We start from the raw sequence: 20,902 nt of genomic DNA, 5'->3' as shown, positions 1-20,902 counted from the left end.
GCCTCCAGGGGGCGCCGCCGCCCGCCCGCCCGCCCGCGCGCCCGGCCCCTCGCGGGCTCGCTGGCGCTGTGCGCGGCAGGCGGGGCCGGAGGCGGCGGCGGCTCCGGGGCGCGGGCGGCGGCGGCGGTGGCGGCGGCGGCGGCGGCGGCGGCGGCCCGACTGCAGTCCCGGCGGGAGCGGAGCGAGCCGGGGCCGGGGCCGGGCCCGAGCCGGCGCCATGGGGCGGCGCCGCCTGTGAGCCGCGGCGAGCGGAGCCGCGGGCGCCGAGCGGGGCCAGGCGGGCGGCGGCGCCCGAGGCCGACGGAGCGGCCGGGCCGGGCCGAGCGCGCCGAGCGGAGCGGAGCGGAGCCGAGCGGCGGGAGAGGCCGCCGCCGCCGCCAAGATGGCGGACCTGGAGGCGGTGCTGGCCGACGTGAGCTACCTGATGGCCATGGAGAAGAGCAAGGCCACGCCGGCCGCGCGCGCCAGCAAGAAGATCCTGCTGCCCGAGCCCAGGTGAGGCGGCCGCCGGCCGGGCCCGCTCCCCGAACCCCGCGCCCGCGGCCCCTGACCGCCCCCCCCAACCCCGTGCCCCAACCTCCGCTCGCGGCCCGGCCGCCCCGACCGGACCCCTGCGGCCCCGGGCCCCGCGCACCTGAACCCCGAGCGCCCCGGCCCCCTGGCTCCCCGAGCCGCGCAGTGGCCCCTGCCCCGCTTCCTCCTTCCCTTCTGCCTGCCCTCGCGTCCGTCAGCCCCGCGCCCCTGCTCTCTCCCACGGGGCCCCATGCTGCCCTCCCTGCCCCTCTCGGTAGCCCTCGGTCCTGTGCGGTCCCCTCCTCTGCCTGCCACCGTCTACCTGGCCTGACTCCGTCACCCATCCCGTTGCTTTCCCGACTCCCGGCACCCCGCCTTGGGTTCCACTACCCCCACCGCTGGGCCCCCTTTGGCCGACACTTGTGCGGGGTTTGGGGGAGACAGCAAGTCTTCCCGGTCTTCCCTAGCCTTCTGCTGCCTCACGGGCTTTGGGTCGGGCTCGAGAGTGCCTTGGGGGCCAGGGTGGTGGTGGGGAGCAGGGTGTGGTGTGTTCCCGAGCCTGGGGGGGGGGAGCAGACCCCCACTGCCCTCCTCTCTCCTCCAATTCCTCCTCTGGCCGGCCGCCTCTGGTGCCCTGGGGGTGCTCTTTGCCAGAGGACATCCCCGCACCTCTGCAGCAGCTGGACCACGGTTGCCACCTGTCCGTGAGACAACGATGTCACTACACCTGGTATGAAAGTTTGACTGTTCAGGATGTAGACACGTTCTGGTCAGGATACGGACCAGGGCTGAGGCTTGGCCAGCATTTTATGGCTTCTCCCGTATTTTCCTGTTGTCTGAGCCTTGAGGTGGGCTGTGAGCAGGTAGGACAGGTGGGGAAGCCGAAGCCCCAGATGTGTGTGGCTTGCCCAGTGTCACAGGCGATCCAGGGTGGCGCCTGGTCACCACAGGGCTTCTGGCTTCTATTTCCACGCAGGCCTGCGCGGGGGCCTGGCCATCCTGCCTCTGTGGGAGCTGTGTGGGCGCCCCCCCCCCCCGCCCCGATTGCTCATGCCTGGAAGTTGGCATGGTGGAAGGCTGGCTGGCCTGGGAGCCTGGGCCTGTCCTGGCTGTCGTGGTCTTATCATGGGACTTTGGCAAGTCTCTTTCTGTTTCTGGGCCTCAGTTTTCTCATCTGTGAAATGTGGATAGGGCGAAAGGGGGGGTTGGGACCCTGTGTTACCCTGAGTGTTTGAAGCTGAGCCCAGAGCTGCGGGGAGTGCTGTGCCTACCTCTCTGGCGTCCTTCTCTGTGCCCTGTTCACTGGGTTTCGGATTGACTGAACACCAGCCCTGGGAGAGGAAAATCGGTCTGCATTTTGAAAAGGCCGTTAGGGCCCTTTTTTTTTTTTTTAAGACATTTGCAATCAGATTTCTCAAAACAGGAACCAGGCTGACTGTCAGCTGGGGGCTGTCCAGGGAGCAGCGACAGTTAGAACAAAAATGCGTTCAGAAGTGACAAAGCCACGAGGGAGGAAGCTGGGGGGGGGCGGTGCGGGGAGTCAACTTCTGGGGCTCACAACGGCTCTCCTTGGTGGCTGTGGCCTTGAGACCCTTGGAGTTCTGCAAAGTGTCAAGCAGAGCCTTTTCTGGAACTCTCTGTGTTTGGGTAGTCTCTCCCCAGAATGCATTGCTCCTGATGGGGCCCCGCCTTGGGTTGGCTCTGCAGGTGTTAGAACCCTGAGAAACGAGCTGTTCCTCTTTTCCTGTCCCCTTTGCCATCTGTGGTAGTGATGGTGCTGGTAGGAAGGATGGTGGAAATTATAATAATTTATTATTTATTTTGACATCTGTCATCTCAGTTGATCCAAAAGCCAACCTGTGAAGTTGGCAAGGCCATGCCTTGCGTGCAGTAGTTGCCCAAGAAACGTCAGGACTAGGTGACTGCTGGAAGCCGGCTGGGAGTTTTCGGGGAACAGCAGGAGACCAAGAGCCAGGTGCCATGGGTTCTCACGTGGGGTCACCATCGAGCAGCACACCGTGGGACAGATTACCACGTCTGCGAGATGGAAAGAGGCTCTGGCAGTCCCTGTCGGTGAGCTAAGGCCAGGCCTCTCCTACAGCCGCGGACATGCCACCTTTTCCTTTGTGCTTTGCACGCCCAGTGGGTCCAATGCCTCCTGCCCTGGAAGGTCACGATGACTGTGTCTCACGTTTGCCTGGCACTTCCCGGTTGCCAAAGCTGTTGCTACTCCATTTTATTCTTCATACAACTGTGGGAAGCACGCCCGGGAGGTGGTGGTCTCCCGTTTAATGTTTGAAGCAACCAAGGCTAGGGGAGGGGAGGAGACTTAGGCCCGGAGGTGAGCTGGAATTTGGACTCAGGTCTCTGGTCCCCTTGTGATGCTTCATTTCCTCCCCACACCCCTGTACACGTGTGGTCTCTCCTCCGGCACCCCTTGCCCGGGGAGCCGTGATCTGGTCTCGGTGATCTCAGGCCCCTGGGCTGTCAGCTGCCCTGGTTCACAGGGCTCAGCCCCCACCCCGTCCTCTGGGGCAGAGTAGAGCAGCTCTGGCAAAGCTAGAGCGGAGAGGAGGCCCGGCTTCCCCTTACCCCCAAGGTCAGGGTCAGGGAGAAAGGCCGTGGTTTGTCCGTGACAAGGTGCCATTTGGAGCTGGTCCCACCTTGGGGTGGGCCATCTTGGCAGCCTCCCTGCCACTGGTGCCCAGGTTGTGGCTTGGCCCAGAGCTGGGGCTGGCATCAGCTCTGACTTCCCAGGGCTAGGAGCAGGAGCTGCTGGGCAGGCATGGTGCCACTTTGAGCTGGCACCGGGTCCTCCCCTTCTGTCACCCTAGAGGATCCGAGGAAACAGACCCATTGCTCGGCCTTCCCATGGGAGCAGGCGGTGTTGTGTCGCTGGGAGACGGGAGACCCGGCTTCTGAGCCCACTGCAGTACCAGCCTGTCCCTTTTCCTGCGTGCGCCTGCCTCCGTCCCCAGCTTGGGAAAGCCGGGGGCCCGCCCTGCCCTGACGCCCTGTCCGTGCTCCCTCCGCTCGCAGGCCTGTGGTCTGTGCTTCTCCCCGAAGGAGCTGCTGTCTCCCTCCACCAGCAGCGGCCCTGTAATTACTGTCATTTGCTTAATATGACCACGGAGGCCGTGTGTAATTAATCTCTGGGCTCCCGGCTGAGGAGCCTAGCTAGGGCCGTCCCAGGAGATGCCTCTGCTCTCCCTGGTGACAGCGGCAGCCCCAGCAGCAGCTTGTCGGAGCCGGGGGGCCTCTTGCAGCCTCCCATTTTCTCGGCTCTTTCCTGGTCCCTCCCCCACCATGGATTTCCTCCTTCCTGCCCCTTCTGGCTTCCCTGTCTCCCAGACCAGGCCACTCTTCCTCTGCTTCTTCTTCGTTCCTGTTAACTCTTTGCCTCCAGCACTTTCTGCCCTTGATTTGTGGGCGGAGGGGGGCGGGAGGAGAAGGGGTGCAGGGGAAGGCTTCCTCCCTTCTTCCTCCACTTCTCCATCACCAGCAGAACCCTGTCGTTTCCAGCCTTATCCCTCGCCCAGAACTTTCCACCCCAGTAGTAGCTCTCCGCCTCAACTCCCCATCCCTAGAACAAGGTGATTTTTTGGCTGTCGGCTGTCATTCCCTCTGGGCCTTTGAAGCCCCTGCCTTCCTCAGGAATGGGTCCCTGGGACGTCTGTTCCCATCTGTTCTTTCCAGAGCGGAGGGCTTCGCCGTTCTGCCATTCCGTTGCCTGCCCGCCCGCCCGCCCGCCCTTCCCGCAGGAAGTCGATTTGAAGGGAGCGGGAGCATCACAGGTTGGAATCCGTGCAGGGGAATCTGGGCTCCGTCAATCCAGGAATAACGTGTCCTATTAATGCACGATCAATTCCTAGTAGTAAATTCCCGGTGACGTCAGGTGTAGGCACTCTGCAGCCGGCGGTTCCTCCCCGCCCCGGGCACCTAGGGGCTGCGCGCGCGCGGCTGGCGCTTCCAGGATATTCTGCTCCTGCCTCGGAACAAACAGCAGAAGCCAGGAGCTCGTGAGAGGCTCTGGGGCGTGCACAGCCTCCCTCACACCTGCCCCCTTCTTCCCGTGACCCCCAGGGGCGACTGTCCTCTCTGCCAGTCCCGTAAGACAGACCTTGCATTCGAGTTACCGCTGATCTGTTTCCAGCAAGAGACCCTAAAAATGACCTGTTTGGCTGCAGCTTTTTCCACAGCAGTAACCTGCCTTCTCGGCATTGCTGCTGCCCCGACGGGTAGCCTTTGTGTGGGCAGAGGGCAGGGTTTTGCAAGCGAGCCTTCTGGTGGTCAAGTGTCAGCAGCGCCATGTCCGAGTGGGGCGTGCTCGGACCCCGGAGGCCGCCCGGGTTGGGGTCGGGGCAGCCTCTTCCTGTGAACCCAGGGCCAAGGAGGCCTGGAACTTTGCTCTGGGTGAGTTTTCACATAATAGCAGCAAATCGCAGGGTGTGGCGCTTACGGCACATTAGCACAGAAGCCGCGCGACGTGTGACCAGGCAGCCAGCACACGTGTCCTCTTCCGCACATCCCGCCAGGAGCCGCTCTGGGCCCCTGGCACCGGTGGGAGCCTGGGATGTTCCGTCGGGCATCTGCAGGGGGCCTGTGTGGGCGCTGCCTGAGCTGTCGTGTTCTCTGCTGGGCCCGGGGCTTGGTCTTCCCCGTTTGGTACGTGGTCCCATTCTCAGCTCTAAGCTCCGAGGACACTGTGTGAGCCCCAGGGAGAGTCATTGAGAAATATTAATAAGAAGCCCCAGGGGACTTCCTCCTACTGCTGCCACCTCGGTGCCAGGTTTCCTGGAAATGCCACAAAGGAGCCGTACCGCGGTCTCTGCTTGGCGGGCTCATCTACCAGCCTGTCCCAGAGGGTGGCCGCTCCAGACCCGCCGGGCCTGGAGCCCACCTGCCAGCCTGTGCCGTCTGGGCTTTCACGACCCTGGCGTCCCTGTCACACAGGAGCATGGCCACCATGGCCCTGGCCTGCCAGGTGCCGACCAGAGCTGCCCGTAGCCTGCTGGAAGCGATGCTGACCGCTGCCCGTGGCACTAGCAGGGGACGGAGGGAGAGGCAGCCTGGGCATGAGTCTGGGGTCCTCGGGGACCCTGCCCCCAGCCCTCCTGCAGAGGTTGACGGGAGGCCCCCGCCCTCTGGGACGCCTTTTCTCTGGGAGAGTTGGACACGGTCTCGTTTTCTGGCGGCTCACTCAGTGTGGGATGCGGGGGCAGGCCGCTCAGCTCCTAGCTGAGATGGCTTCACCAGCAGGACGAGCGTGTTTGCTTCTGACCCCTGCTGTCCCTCCCAGCCCACACTCAAGCTACCGTCTGTGACCCCGGGTGGGAGTCACCTGTGAGGGCCCAGATCAGCTCGCCAGGCCTGTGTGCCACAGAGCAAGGGACCTTGCTTTTCTTCTGAACCACGTGGTTCCAGAAGCTACCGGAAGTTCTCCCCCACAGCCCTCACCACCTTCCTGCCTGCTATCCTGTCACCCCTGCCCGCACTCCGGGCTGGGAGGGAGGACGACATGCTTTTCTCCCTCGGCGTCAGGCTTGACCTGCTTCTCGGAGCAGCTGGGGCCGGAGTGAACAGCCCTGGCTGTGGGCAGCGGGGTCTGGCGGCCCGTCCTGTCATGGCAGGACGGGCCCTCCTGCCGGGGGGCCCTTGCCGCTTTGATTGGGGCACATACCGGGCTCTGCCCCCCGACCCCGAGCCCCCGAGGCAGACTGGCATGTGTGTGTGAGGCTGCTCTGCGCAGAGGAGCCTGGCACCCGTGCACCTGCCCCGGGGAGTGCTCCCGGCCCCAGCTCTGGTTAGAGCGCGCCAGGGCACCCGGGAGGCCCCTGGCCACAGCACGTGTTGCTGTGGAACAGAGACCCGAGCGAGAAAGACCAAGTAGCTCGGGATCGTGTTCTAGAAGCAGCACAGGGAGCCGTGGGCTCCCAGGAGGAGGGCCGCGTCCAGGAGGGGACGTGAGCTGACGGCTCTCACGGCAAGGCCGGCATCCTGAGGCAGTTCCGCTGCTGCGTCTCTGGAAGTGGCCAGCGTGGTGGTAGCAAGTTCAGGCTTTTTGTTGACATCCTCATTTCACAAATGGGGAAACTGCGCGTTTAAAGCCCGTGAGTAGGCCTGGCCGCCCCCCGGGGCCGGAGGCCGGGGAGAGCCATTCGGAGCTCAGGCCTCAGGCCTTTCCCCCAGAGAGCCCGGGAGCCTCAGAGTCCTTCTGGCGGGGAGGAGGCGGGCATTGGGCTCTCCTGACCCCCCAGAGCCGACCCGGCAGCCACGTGCTCCTCGCTATCAGAGTCACTGGCCCGGATGGGGGCAGGAAGGCTGCTCTGGGCTCGTCGCCACTCTAGACTCCCCCGGTATCGGGGCGGGTGTTGGAGACGGAGGTGACCCAGCCCAGGAGGCCGCCACCACCTCCTGTGCCAGCCTGTACTTGCCACCCTGGCACAAGTGTGTCCCGTAACACGTTCTTCTGACCTGCCGGCTCCCTCGGCTGCCAGCCCCAGGAGAGCGGACAGGAAGCCCTGACGTCGTCGCTCTGGGGGCCTGCCATGCAAGGGCTCTGCTCAGTCTGATCCTGGGTTTGGGTGCCGGGGAGGGGGGGGGTGTTTATTTTATTTAGAAAACAGTTTTTTCTTTTTAAGGAAGAAAGTGAAGTGCCGTGGGCTGGGGAGAGCGCCGTGGCCGTCCCGTGCAGCTTCGGGGGGGGGGAGGCGGGGTCTGCCTCCCACCGCCCCCCCTGGCCCCGGGCCCCACTTTCTGCTTTTCCCTGGGCTGAGCCCCCAGCAGAGTCACTGGGAAGGGAGAGGGCTGTGCCCGAGGCCGGCTCCCTGAGAGGCGACTGCACCAGCTCCTTCGTCTGCGGGCCCTTGTGAAGAGTGCATTTCCCTGGCAAGTCTAGTCCCCGGTTCTTCTTGGGGCCGCCGGGTCCTGTCGGGGGGGCAGTGGTGGGCATTCCTGCTCTGTTGTCTTCGCTGAGTGGGTGCCAGTCTCGCTGGCTCCCGGGAAGCCAGTGTGGGGCTCAGGCGGGCTTCCCAGTCCTCCCCACAGGGGCTGAGCCCAGCGGGCTGGTGGGGTCACCCTTCAGGGGCTGGAGTCACTTGGCCTGTCATGTGTACCCCTATGTCTGGGCGTCCCCTCCCACCGCACCTGACCACCATCTGATGGTTTTGTGATATTTTGGTGCCTCTTTATTACTTTGTCCATCCCCTCCCGTAGGCCAGAATGTCCCCAAACCCAGAATTGGGTGCAGATGTGCAGTGCCAAGAGCTGAGCCAAGGGGTAGGGAGGACCCCGCCTTCCCGGCCCACTTCACAGGTGGAATTCAGGCACTGGTCCCTTGTGGGGTTCCAGGGCTCTGAGCTTAGACTCTGACTCTGGGCTGCCTGGTCTCTCGACCCTGCCGGGCCTTCTCTGCCTTGCTCGGGGCCCTTGCTTCCCGGCTGCACCCTGCATCCCCCAGACCGGTCCCACTGTCCTCCCAAAAGGAGGTCCTGTGTGCTCCCTCACGGGGCAAGGACCTGTAGGGCTCCGGTCTCTGATCTGCAGGCCCCGGGGCAGGGTTTTCAAGCTCCTGCCGCGTGTGAAGCACGGAGTGGGCCTCCTCTCCTGAGTGTCGCGGGGCCAAAGAGATGTGTTCTGGTCAGTGGCTCTGGGTGTGAGCTGGTGTGTGGCACTCAGGAGGGGAGGGTGTGCTGGCTTGGGTGAGGGCCACCTCCCGGCCTCTGAGCCCCTGCACGTGGCAGAGGCCATCCTTGCTTCCCCCGAGGGAACCAGCTCAGGCAGCACGGGGCCACCGAGCCACCACCGGCCCTGGGCTGGGAGGAGGAAGGAGGAGAGTGCTGAGGGGAAGGGGCAGGGGTCCCCCTGCCTTCAAGCCCCGGCCCAGAGGCTGGGCAGTGTCCCTGGGCCACATCGACCCTGCCCGGAGCGCTCTCGCCTCAGACACCCCTTCATGGGTGAAACCCTGGCAGGCAGCCTGCTGTCCCGCTGGCCCGGTCCGTTCTCCTGCCCGCCCGGCGCTGTTTCCTCCCCTCCTTGCGGATTGTCCCTGTCGCGTCTTCCGCACCTGGACTTCCTCCTCTGGGTGCCTCCAGTGAACTCCGTCTGCCCTGGACCGAGCCCCGCCCCCCGCCTCATAGCCTCTTGCTCACCCTTGGCTAGGTCTTCCCCTGCTTGTCCCCACACCCCCCATCTGTCCCAGGCTTTGCCACCTGTTCACATCCTGTTTGCCCGGAGGAACCTCGCGCGGTTCCTCCTCCACGCAGCCTCTCCCGACGGCCCAGAACACTCTTCCCTGCCCTCGTGGCTCCCCTCGGGCTTTGTCACGCACCATCTAATGTCTCAGAGCCGCAGAAACAGAACTTGCTCCCTGGGAGGGCCTGCCTGGACGGCAGGGGCGCGTGGAACCTTCTAGTAGAGGATGCGCGGCAGGCCCTGGTGACCTGCGCCGAGTTCCAGGAGGGATGCCGTGAGGTGGGGGCGCAGAGCCCAGACTCTCTCATCCTGGTCCTCACCGGCTGCCTCGGTGGTGTTTATCAGTGGCCTGCCGGTGGCCCCACATAGCCTCAGGGCTGTGAGTATGGCGTGGCCTCAGGTGTGCCGGCCCAGCTTGGTCCCCGGTACAGGGCTGGAGTGTTCCTCAGGAGCCCGGCCTCGGGAAGCCCAGAGTGGTTACAGGTGGCCAGCATGACAGGCAGGCTGACCAGGCCGGACTGCAGGTGGCCCCGGAGAGTGGGGGAGGGGACAGCAGGTGAGGAAGGGAACGGGAGGGCACAGCAGGGTACCACTGAGACAAGAGGCGTAGCCCCAGGTAGCCTGCCCGGATGGTCCTCTGTGTTGAGGGTGAGCTCTCGGGTGGGGAGTGCTGGGTTGGGGTCTCGTGGTCACAATGGCCAGTCTCCCCTGCGGCCCTCCCAGGCAGCCCGGGGGGAGGGGGCACAGGTTTAATTCAGATGTTTGGGACCCAGGAACTGAGGCTTGGCTTTTGTTGCTTTTTTACTGTGTAAAAATTTTGAGATACGATTCACGCAACATAAAATCCATCATTTTAAAGTGTAGAATCCAGTGGATCTTAGTACATCTCGGCATTGTGCAACCCTGGCCCTACCTCATTCCGGAACATTTCCATCACCCCAGAAAGAAACCCCGTGCCTGTTAGCAGTCACTCCTCTCCTCTCCCCCAGGCCCTGGGCACCCACTAGTCTGCTTTCTGCCTCCGTAGATTTGCCTGTGCTGGACACACGAGATAGTGGAACCCTAGAACCTGGGGACTTTGGGGACTCTCTTTTCCCTTAGCTCTCTGAGCTTCGTCTGTGCTGCAGCGTTTCTGTGTCTCGGCGCTTCGGCCCACTTGACGGCCGAGCAGGACGGGACGGTCAGGTCGGGCCCCATCTGGGGTACCCATCACCTGCTGAGAGTGAGGCCGGGCTCTGGAGCTTGGCCGGGTCCCCAAAGCCGGCACGAGGCGGTACCGGGACCCGACTTCTGAGCAGCCACGCTGGCCAGCCTGGCTTTGAGGGACAGAGCGTGGTGACCAGACCCAGGCTGGTGGTTGCCCTCCTGGAGGCAGTGGTGACAGTATGCATTCCGGGAGAGGAAGCCTCAGGCTTCCAGGCCAGCAGGCCTGGTGGGCCTGGCAGGAGCCCCGGGGGGCTCTAGCTCACCAAGCCCCCCCCCCCCCCCCCGTCTCTCAGTATCCGCAGTGTCATGCAGAAGTACCTTGAAGACCGGGGTGAGGTGACCTTCGAGAAGATCTTCTCCCAGAAGCTGGGTGAGTACATGAGGAACTCTGGCGGCCCCGAGGACTTCCCACTACTGTCCAGCTGCCCCGACCCTGGGGAGTGGGGGCAGGAGGACCCTCTGAGGCTGCTTTCCTGCCCTCCCACACTCCCCCCCCCGCCGTCAGCAAGCCTCTGTTCTCAGGGGCCGGCCAGGGTTGGCCTCCTCTCTGATGGGGCAGGGCAGCTGCGAGCACCTCATGTCCCAGGCTGGCAGCAGGGCTGCTAGGGGCCCGGGACCCATCGTGCCTCCTAGCCCCTGGCTGTCGGCCCTGGGAGCCCCGTGAAGGGGGTGGGGGCCCAGCGACCTTCCAGGCTGCCGGGGAAGTTCCTCCTTGGGGTTTTTGTTTTTGAGAATTGCAGCTTCCCCTTGGCGCAGGCACAGCTGCTCGGGGCCGGGCCGTTGGTAGAACTGACAGGAAGGGGCGGGGCCCTTCCTGTGGCGCCTGGCGAGCTGTGGTCGCCTCCCCCGCCCCCATGGGCCCTCTTTGTGAGCAACCTGCTCCGGCTGGCCCCTGAGATCCTCTTCCTCCTCCCCCCTCCAGGGGGCTGGTGAACCGGCTGCAGACCTGGCCCACGGGGCAGGAGTGGGGTTGGGGGGGGGTCTCAGGGAAGCTCGGCCCTGATGTGGCCTGGCAGAGAGCAGGGTCTCAGCTCTGATATGGGAGTGGCCTGGCCTGACCTGGCCAGATCAGGTACTGGAGGTCAGTCTTGGGGAGTCAGTCTATCAGGAAGCACAGTTTGGGTCCCCAGCCTACGCTGTGTGACCTCGGGCACATCGCTTCACATCTCTGAGCCTGTTGGTGTCCTCACCTGGGAATTAGGACTCAAAAGCCCTGCTACTTTGGAATGGTGGCGGGCCGGATGAGGCGGTCTCGGTTGAAGCCCCTTGCCCACTGGGAAACCCACGTCACAAATTACCCGAAGGCCAGGCCACCCTTACTGGAGGTGATGTCTGTGTGCTCTGGTAGACGTCCACAGGCGGTGCCCCTGGAAGCCACCAGTGCAAGCCTGGTCCCCCATGTCAGCCTGGAGGGAGTGGGCCCGGCCCTTATTTCTGCTTTGAACCTTTAGGGCTGCTCTGGGGCCAGGCCTCAGGCACCTGTTCCCTGGGAGGGGTGAGGCCTAACCTGTCCAGGGAAGGGGGAGGCCTCCTGAGCCCTTCTCGTAGCTTGCCCCACCTCTTAACCTTCCCAGTCTCCCCCAGCCTGTCTTTCCCGGGACCTCCCAATGGGTAGAAGAGCCCCAGGTTCTACTCATGCCCACCTGACAGGCCTCCCGGAAGTCTGTTTCTGTAACTGTTTCTCAGGGCTGCTGTGAAAGTCAGCCAGATACCGGGGGCGGGGGGGGGGGGGGAGGGTGTCCAGGGAGAGGCCCCCCTGGGAGACTGCCTCCCCCCTGCTGTGACTGGCCCGACCCAGGTGGATCAGCACCCGCGCAGCCTGCCCAGTGGGCGTGTTGCCCTCAAGCAGCAGGTGCAGGCCCGGGGCTGCAGCAAGAGGGTGGGCGGCCAGAGCCAGCCCCGAGCCTCTGCCTCCCCGGAGGGCGCGTCACTTTCTAGCCACCCCCCGAGGAAGCAGATTCTGGGGGTGGGGGGTGGAGACACAGGCACCCCTCGCCCTGGAACTGAGAATCTTGCCCAGTCCCTGCCTAGGGCCATCATCCTTGCCCAGTTCGGCCCTTGCCGCCCGCAGCGATGGGAAGGCCTGTGAGGGGCACGGTTCCGCGTGACCCGACAGCCTTGCTTTCAGGGTACCTGCTCTTCCGAGACTTCTGCCTGAAACACCTAGAGGAGGCCAAGCCCTTGGTGGAGTTCTATGAGGAGGTGAGGCCCCTGCGGCCTGGGGAGAGGGGAGGGGGTTGGGCTGCTTTTGTTTGAATCTGCAAGATGCCTGGCGCTGGCGCCTCCGTGTCACCTGTGGGGGTCTTGTCGTCTAGATCAAGAAATACGAGAAGCTAGAGACAGAGGAAGAGCGCTTGGCCCGCAGCCGGGAGGTCTTCGACACCTACATCATGAAGGAGCTGCTGGCCTGCTCGCATGTGAGTGCCCCGGCCAGCTTGTCCTCAGGCCCAGACCCACGTGCTGGCCCGATGCCTGGGCATCGGGGTGGGACGAAAGGACCCTGCGGAGAATTCACAGCCGCCTCTGTCTTCCCCAGCCCTTCTCGAAAAGCGCCACTGAGCACGTCCAGGGCCACCTGGTGAAGAAACAGGTGCCTCCGGATCTCTTCCAGGTGTGTACTGGGTCCCTGCCCCGCCGCCTCCCAGCCCAGCCAGGGTCGCCCTTGGGCAGCTGAGGTCACGGAGCCTGGTCAGCTCCTGGTCTGGCTCCGTCACCAACTCCAGCTTCCTCCCTTAGCCGTACATCGAAGAGATCCGTCAGAACCTCCGAGGGGACGTGTTCCAGAAATTCATCGAGAGGTGAGACGGCGTGCGGTGGGGGGGCAGGGGGAAGAGGCTGTTCTGAGAAGGTGTGGCTGGTGTGCGGGAGAGCAGGCGGCCTGCTTCGGCCTCGGGGCCCTGGGCAGACACCCTCAGAGGTCAGACAGGCTCCTAGCCGTCACGTCCTGCGTGCTCCCGCCCTGGCCTTCTTGGCAGCAGGTATCTCCGAGCCTGTCCCAGGCGACTCCCCAGGGAGCGAGGGACCTCCTAAATGTCTTTCCCTCTCAAGGACTGTTTAGCACCTTGCTGGGCCCATCTAGGCTGAGAAGTACCAGGGTGACAGTAGGGGTGGGCGCAAAAAGACACAGTGTCGTCCACTGTGACCCTCATGGCCGGAGCCGGCCTGGGGGGCAGGAGCTGTAAGCCGACTTCAGCCTGATGCAAAGAACAGTTTTCTGAGGTCCCGGCTGCCCAGCTGTGGAGTGGGAGCCTCGGGGGGAGTGAGTGCTGCATCGCCGGAGGCGTGCAAGCTGGGATAAGCTGAGCACCGTCAGAGCTATGGCAGCAGGAGATCTGGATCAGACGGGAGGACCTCTTCTCCAGGCTTACCTGAAACCTGACAGCAGGTGGCCAGGCCCCACCTGGGCCAGCACTATGCCTAGGCAGTCCGGGAGGGGACACTGAGGCTCGGGACTGCAGGCAGTGGCCATGATATGGGGCAGGCTTGCACCTGGCACCATTTTGCCCACTTTCTGAATCTCATCGGAGCCCTGGGTCTTTTCTTACAGTGATAAATTCACACGGTTTTGTCAGTGGAAGAACGTGGAGCTCAACATCCATGTGAGTGGGGTGGTGGCCGTGGAGGACTGTGCTCCCTCCCTCCCCGCTGTCCTCCCCAGGCCTACGGGATGCAGGGGAGTCTGTCCCTCAGCCCGCAGGGTGGTGGCTGGGGGGGTCCATGCTGGGGTCCCGGTGGGGGTGGCTCAGGGTAGGTAAGTGCATGGTGAACGGGGGGGCCCCTGCATATGCCCCCACAGCATGGGACTGGCCCCCTGCTGCCTGGGTGTCTTCGCCCCGAGGCGGGGCCCGGGCAGCCCGCAGTGACCCTTCTGTCACCACCCCCACAGCTGACCATGAACGACTTCAGTGTCCACCGCATCATCGGGCGGGGCGGCTTCGGCGAGGTGTACGGGTGCCGGAAGGCCGACACGGGCAAGATGTGAGTGCTGGCTCGAGGGCGGGCCCCTGGGGATGTCCGTGGGGCTCTCTGCAGAGGCTCCTGTCCCTCTCCATCCCGGGTGTGCTCCTCGCTGCACAGGCTCCCAGAGCCCTGACTCTCCAGCACTTTCTCCTGCCGTCGCTCTGTCTTGACTCCGATGGGTCTTAGGCTTGTCGCAGTGTCTAATCTTCACTGCGAGAGCCCCGAGGACTGCCCCCTGCCCCTGCTGACTCCCAGAGGCAGCCCTGGGCTCTGCACCGAAGGAGCGAAGGAGCATGTGGACTGACTGACTGACCGGCGCCCCCCCCTGCCCCTCCCCCCACCCCCCTCCTCCCCCACCAGGTACGCCATGAAGTGTCTGGATAAGAAGCGTATCAAGATGAAGCAGGGGGAGACCCTGGCCCTGAACGAGCGCATCATGCTGTCCCTTGTCAGCACTGGGGTGAGCCAGGAGGGCCCGGGCCTGTCACCGCAGCAGCCTTCGGTTCCGAGCCAGGCGCGGCTCCGCTCACTCCCCTCCCGTGCCCTCCTAGGACTGCCCGTTCATCGTCTGCATGTCGTACGCCTTTCACACGCCGGACAAGCTCAGCTTCATCCTCGACCTCATGAACGGTGAGTGCACGGCCTGGGCCAAGGTTCACCCGCCCCCGCCTGGGGCTGGGGGCCGGCCAGGGAGCTGAGCGCAGCCCCTGCGCCCCACGGGGCTGCCTCCCTCAGGCGGGGACCTGCACTACCACCTGTCCCAGCACGGAGTCTTCTCCGAGGCCGACATGCGCTTCTACGCAGCCGAGATCATCCTGGGCCTGGAGCACATGCACAACCGCTTCGTCGTCTACCGGGACCTGAAGGTGAGGCTTCGGCCCCCACCCCGGCCCCGCAGCGCGACTGGCACAGGGCCTGCGGGGACAGGCCCGCCGGCCGCTCCCTTCCCATCCCTGCTGCCGAGCCATTTTCCGGATTCGGGTGGTCACGGGGGGCGGAAGGAGAAGGCCTCGCCCGGGGCCTCATCCCTGGACGCCCGGATCCCTCTAGAGTGACCTGACCCTCGCGGGCGTCTTGCCTGGCCGCACTCGGTCCCGGGCCGCCCCGGAGGCTGCTCACTAGACTTCCTCCACAGCCGGCCAACATCCTTCTGGACGAGCATGGCCATGTGCGCATCTCAGACCTGGGCCTGGCCTGCGACTTCTCCAAGAAGAAGCCCCATGCCAGCGTGTGAGTGCCCGGCTCCCCACTCTCCCTCCCTGCGCCCTTGGCCCGACCCACTTACGGTCCCCTTGCTTCCACAGGGGCACCCACGGGTACATGGCCCCCGAGGTCCTGCAGAAGGGTGTGGCCTACGATAGCAGTGCTGACTGGTTCTCCCTGGGCTGCATGCTTTTCAAGTTGCTGCGGGGGTGAGTGGGCTCCTCCAGGCGGGCGGTGGGAGAGGACCTCTTCCCTAGTCCAGGTGGCGGCCTAGGGGAGGGGTGCCTCCACTGCTTGGGGGTTAGGGTGGCACCATCCCTGACGTTAGATGAGAATCATTCCTGCTGCCTGCCTCAGTTTCCCCTTTCCTGCCCTCTGACCTTGTGTCTCTTGTCCAGGCACAGTCCTTTCCGGCAGCACAAGACCAAAGATAAGCATGAGATTGACCGCATGACATTGACAATGGTGAGTACAGGGAGGCTGGGTGGAGTCCACGGGGGGCCACGGTGGGACTGGGCTCTCCTGTGCGTGTCTGGGCCGTGGACTCTCGGTTCTCACCAAACTCGGGCCACTCATCCTTCCTCTGGCCTCCTGCCCCAGAGGCTCCCCATCCCTGTGTTGTCAGAACAGACACGCCTTCTGGGGTGAGTGAGGAAGCTGGGCGCTCTCTCTCTGTGCCGGGGGCCAGGACTCTTCTTCGGCCCCTGCCAACGTCCGCTCCTCCCTGCAGGCCGTGGAGCTGCCCGACTCCTTCTCCCCCGAGCTCCGTTCCCTGCTGGAGGGGCTGCTGCAGAGGGATGTCAACCGGAGACTGGGCTGCCTGGGCCGAGGGTGCGTGTCTGGGGCCGGGGCCCCTGTCCCAGGCCTGTCTTCCCTGCCAGGGGTGTGTGGGCATGCCACTAGGCTGGCTTGAGGATGACGCCTGTGTCCCACCACCGGGGCCCCCTCCTGGGGCCAGCATCCTCTGAGTTGCTCACAGGGTCGGGGTGTGACCAGCCCCGTCCTGTGTTCTCAGGGGGCGGGGCTGTCTGGGGTCGCAGCTGCTGGAGCTGGCTGGGGCCGGCTTCCAGAAGGGGCCCCTGGAACAAAGATGGTGACAGTAATGATGATGACGAGAGCTTCTGGTGTTTATTAGACATTCACGGGACGCCTGGGTGGTTCAGTCGGTTAAGCCGTTGCCTTCGGCTTGGGTCATGATCCCAGGGTCCTGGGATCGGGTCCCACATCAGGCTCCCTGCTCAGCGGGGGCGCCGGCTTCTCTCTCTGCCTCTGCCTGCCACTCTGCCTGCTTGTGCACACTCGCTCGCTCTATCTGACAAATAAATAAATAAAATCTTAAAAAAAAAAAAAACCCATTTACTAATTGCTGGGCGTGATGTTTCAAAGTTTACAAACGTGAAAACTCCCAGCAGCCCTGTGGTGTGGGAACTGTTGCTCTCCCCATTTTAGAGTTGAGGGAACAGGCTAGAGTTTAAGGAACTTCCCCAAGGGGACAGAGCCGAAGAACAGCTGGCCGCTGGCCTGGGAGTTCACCGGGGCTACCTGCTCCAGTGCCCAGACGTGACCCCTGGCCTGATGCCCCGCATCTCTCTGCAGGGCCCAGGAGGTGAAGGAGAGCCCCTTCTTCCGCTCCCTAGACTGGCAGATGGTCTTCTTGCAGAAGGTACCGGCCTGGGTTGGGGCCGGGCGGGTCCCCAGGAGCCCCTGCCTGGTGCTGACGCCCAGTCCGTGTTCTGCTGCAGTACCCTCCCCCGCTGATCCCTCCTCGAGGGGAGGTGAATGCTGCTGACGCCTTTGACATTGGCTCCTTTGATGAGGAGGACACAAAAGGAATCAAGGTACCTGGGTCGCCCCTGCCTGGGGAGGCTGTTGGGCCCCTCCCCGCCCGCCTCCACCACCACCCCCCCGCCCGGACCTGGGAGCCTTGGGGCTGGGCAGGCCTGTGGCTGACAGCTGTCCCTGCCCTGTCTGCTCACTGAAGTTGCTGGACAGCGACCAGGAGCTCTACCGCAACTTTCCCCTCACCATCTCCGAGCGGTGGCAGCAGGAGGTGGCGGAGACGGTCTTTGACACCATCAACGCCGAGACGGACCGAATGGAGGCCCGCAAGAAAACCAAAAACAAGCAGTTGGGCCACGAGGAAGGTGAGGGTTCAGGGCCGCGGGGGGTGGGGTAGGCACCCCCTGCTCGTTGTAGAGACCAGGCGAGGCCCAGGTCGTGGTCGCAGGAAGCCACCTGCGGTGGCGGTGCCCAGCGGGGATCCCGCCCACGGCCAGCCTGGCTGAGTCCGCCTCTCGCTGTCCCGTGTCAGACTATGCCCTGGGCAAGGACTGCATCATGCACGGCTACATGTCCAAGATGGGCAACCCCTTCCTGACCCAGTGGCAACGGCGGTACTTCTACCTGTTCCCCAACCGGCTGGAGTGGCGGGGCGAGGGCGAGGCCCCGGTAAGCGGCGGGCTGGGGGGCGCCCCCCGAGAGCGCGGCGGCTGGCCCAGCCACCGGCCGCCCCCCTCACCGCCCGCCCCGCCCGGCCTGCAGCAGAGCCTGCTGACCATGGAGGAGATCCAGTCGGTGGAGGAGACGCAGATCAAGGAGCGGAAGTGCCTCCTTCTCAAGATCCGCGGTGGCAAACAGTTCGTGCTGCAGTGTGACGTGAGTGCGGCCGGGGCGGGGGGGGGGGATGCTGGGATGGGGGGAAACGGGCGGAAGGGGGGACCTGCACCCCCCACCCCTCCCCCCCGCCTGACACCCCCTCGGGCGCCCGCAGAGCGACCCCGAGCTAGTGCAGTGGAAGAAGGAGCTGCGCGACGCGTACCGCGAGGCGCAGCAGCTGGTGCAGCGCGTGCCCAAGATGAAGAACAAGCCGCGCTCGCCCGTCGTGGAGCTGAGCAAGGTGCCGCTGGTCCAGCGCGGCAGCGCCAACGGCCTCTGACCCGCCCGCCTTTTATAAACCTCTAATTTATTTTGTCGGATTTTTATTATTTGTTTTCCCGCCAAGCGGAAAAGGTTTTATTTTGTAATTATTGTGATTTCCTGTGGCCCCAGCCTGGCCCAGCCCCCGGGGGGGGCTCCCCCCCCCCGCTTGCCTTGGCTCCTGCTGCCACCAACCCAGCCACTGTCCAGCCGCCCTCAGCCCTGACCCTCCAGGGGCCTCCCCTCCCAGTGTCTTCCTGCGGGGGGGAGGGGGGGGAGAGCGGCAGCCCTGGCGGCCCTCCCAGCCCTTCCCCGGGGACGACGCCACACCAGGTTGTGCCCCCTCAGGCTCTGGGCTGTGCTCTGAGGGTGGCCCCGTGTCCCCCCACCCCGGGGGAGGCCGCAGCACAGGGGTACTACTTGAATTTTCCCACCGCAGCCCCTCCTGCGCCAGGGGCACAGTCCTGCACTGTCCTGTCCTCCACCCGGTTGGTGGAGGAGGGCCCGCGATCTCCCTGACCCCGGGGCCTCACCACAGCGACTTGAGCTCATGTGCCCTTGCCCGGGAAGAACCCCGGTGTCACTGGCTGCCTCCATCCCCACAGTCCGCGGATGCCGAGGGGCTCGGTCAGGAGGGTGGGCATTGGCAGCAGGTTCCGCTGCCCTCCCTGCGGTCCCCCCTTCCTCCCACCCCCAGCGCCCGGGCTCAGGAACCACAGAAAGGCAGCTGTGGGCTGTGGTACACTGGCCTCGCTTGGCCCCGAGGTCCCCTGCCTGCCCCCTCCTGGGTTGGGCCGGGCCTCCTCTGCCCAGGACCAGAGGGGAGCAGCATGGACGGGCCGGGCAGCACAGTGAGAGGGGCCGGGTGGGGCCAGCCCTCGCCACCCCTGGCCGGTCAGTGTGCTCCCCCCGGGCTGTCTAGCCCCATAGCCCCATGTCCCGTCAGTGCCACTGCCCACGGGGCGCCACCCCGCCCGCCGCATGCCCCCTTGTGCCAGTCGCGCTGCCGTGTGTGGTGTCGCGCCTTCTCCCCCTGGGGCTGGGTTGGCGCGCCCTCCCCTCCCATCTACTCACTCCCCGGGGCGTTCCTTTGCCGATTTTTGAATGTGATTTTAAAGAGTGGAAAATGAGACTATGCGTTTTTATAAAAAATGGTGCCTGACTTGGCTGTGTCTGATTCTTTTGTGCCTGATGACCGTTTCCAGCTACCACTGGGCCGGGGTCTGAAGGGAGAGGGTGTTGGTGGCACCGGGTCCCTTCCACGGCGGCGGCAGGCATCCGGGGCCAGTCTGCCTGGGCCCAGCCCTTTGCTCCACTGCTCTCCCACCCTAGAGGAGCAGAAGGGGTCTTCTGCCTTCTGTCCAGGGAAGCAGGAGGGTGTGCCTACGGCTCGGTCCTCGGTGTCCCCGTGTGGGCTGGTTGACTGGGCGCCCCGGCTTGCCAGGCACTGTGCTGAGGACACCTTTGGAGCAGTCAGACAAGTGCCTCTGCTCTTGGGGTCACACGGCGGCCTCTGGGCCCTTGGACCTGCCTGGCTTCCGCCTCCTCTCTTGCCTTGCTGCGCTGCCCTCTCTCGGGGTCCCTGGGGCCCAAGGGATGCCTCAGCATTGGGCCTTTACCTGGAGGTTCTGCTCAAGTTCGGTTCCCCCGTATCCTGGCCCTCCAGGCCCCTCGGGATGTCTGTTGCTGTCCACTCCATGCAGCGCTCTGCTGGGCAGGGGTGAGCGGCCTACATGCAGAGCGCAACGTGGCAGGTGGAGAAGGAAGGCTGCTGGGGGTGGGATGCTCTGGAGGTAGAGGCTGAGTCTTGGGAGGGAAAGGCCCTTGAGCTGGGCCTGCAGGTGGCATTGGGGTGGGGAGTGAGGAAGGAGCTTCCTGGTGCACGGAATGGCCAGGCAGTCAGGAGTGGCTTGGGTTAGGAGCACTGTAGAAAGGAGCTGCCTGGGAGGCCCTGAAAAGCAGGCTAAACCTCGCCCGGAGCCCGGGGCGCACATAGGGATGAAGATACAAATGGACGTGGGGTCTGAACTTGGATAGGTTCTGGGAAGTCCCTAGAGGCTCTGGACAGGCCCAGTGATGAGGACGGGCTGTAGAACAAGTGCCGACGGACACCCATGATGCAGGGAGGGAGGCACAGGATAGGAGGCAGGGAGACAGGCTAGGGGCCACTGCTTGTCCAGGGAAGAAATACAAAGAGAGGAAGAACACGGCCCACCAGGAATGGGCCCCACTTGGGGACAAGAGAGGTAGGAGTCCACAGGGAGGTCTATGGCATGTTCAGAGGACAGCCAGGGAGTGTTGCCTGGGAAAAAGAGGGCGGAGAGTTGTGTTCAAGACTGCACAAGGTAGGAGGGGCCTGACGAGAGAACGGGCTCCTAGATTTGGGTTGAAGAAACTGGGGGAGGGGAGAGCCCTTTACAAGGAAGGTAGAGGCTGGAGTGGGCTGCCGTAGGGTAGGGTGGCCTAGTGTTCAGTTCTGGACATTCAGAGGCCTTCGAGCTGCTCTAGAGCCAAGGACTTAACAGTGACCTGATGACACCACGGGGCAGAGTGGCAAAGGAATCCCAGACAGCGCGAGAGCCGCTGGCTCACAGTGAGAGGGCAGGCGGAAAATGGCAGCCAGGACCTCCCCGCACAGACGCGGCTCAAACTTCTAGATCAAAATACGTAGTTAGTTATTTTACCAATAGGGAGCCTGAGACCAGAGGGTCAGCCGTGGCTCAGCCCGGCAGCTGCCCTGCCACCCACCAACACCAGACTCCAGGCTGAGGCTGGGGCTAAGGACAGAGCTCAGGCAGCTGAGGTCTGCACCCTAGTTCCGGTGTGGGTGGAAGGCTGGCCTGATGTCGAAACTCTCCTTCCTTTCCTGACACTGGCAGCCAAGTGCAGCCTCTGCAGAAGGGATCTGTGC

General features: G+C 64.3%; 1 protein-coding gene across 3 annotated transcripts; it reads left to right on the top strand.

The window, feature by feature from the left end:
- The first annotated feature begins 249 nt into the window (after positions 1 to 249).
- On the top strand, positions 250 to 19,148 carry GRK2 (G protein-coupled receptor kinase 2). 3 transcript variants are annotated; one of them, XM_080816953.1, is made up of 21 exons: positions 250 to 495; positions 10,206 to 10,282; positions 12,041 to 12,114; positions 12,228 to 12,329; positions 12,449 to 12,523; positions 12,649 to 12,710; positions 13,460 to 13,511; positions 13,799 to 13,890; positions 14,233 to 14,332; positions 14,424 to 14,502; positions 14,608 to 14,738; positions 15,008 to 15,102; positions 15,177 to 15,284; positions 15,474 to 15,540; positions 15,806 to 15,906; positions 16,672 to 16,738; positions 16,818 to 16,913; positions 17,057 to 17,219; positions 17,387 to 17,523; positions 17,620 to 17,730; positions 17,846 to 19,148. In XM_080816953.1, exons 1-21 carry the CDS (start codon positions 383 to 385, stop codon positions 18,008 to 18,010), a joined length of 2,067 nt encoding a protein of 688 aa, XP_080673079.1. In that variant the 5' UTR covers positions 250 to 382; the 3' UTR covers positions 18,011 to 19,148. The 3 variants fall into 3 exon arrangements, with proteins under 3 accessions (XP_080673079.1, XP_080673078.1, XP_080673077.1); XM_080816952.1 differs by having other exon boundaries at positions 17,617 to 17,730; XM_080816951.1 differs by having other exon boundaries at positions 17,387 to 17,730.
- Positions 19,149 to 20,902: the final 1,754 nt, after the last annotated feature.

The sequence above is a fragment of the Martes martes genome (genome assembly GCF_963455335.1).
Source record: "Martes martes genome assembly, chromosome: 10".
In the NCBI taxonomy this organism is placed as follows: Eukaryota; Metazoa; Chordata; class Mammalia; order Carnivora; family Mustelidae; genus Martes; species Martes martes.
The sequence above is the reverse complement of the archived record's forward strand: the minus strand, read 5'-3'. Positions and strand labels throughout refer to the sequence as shown.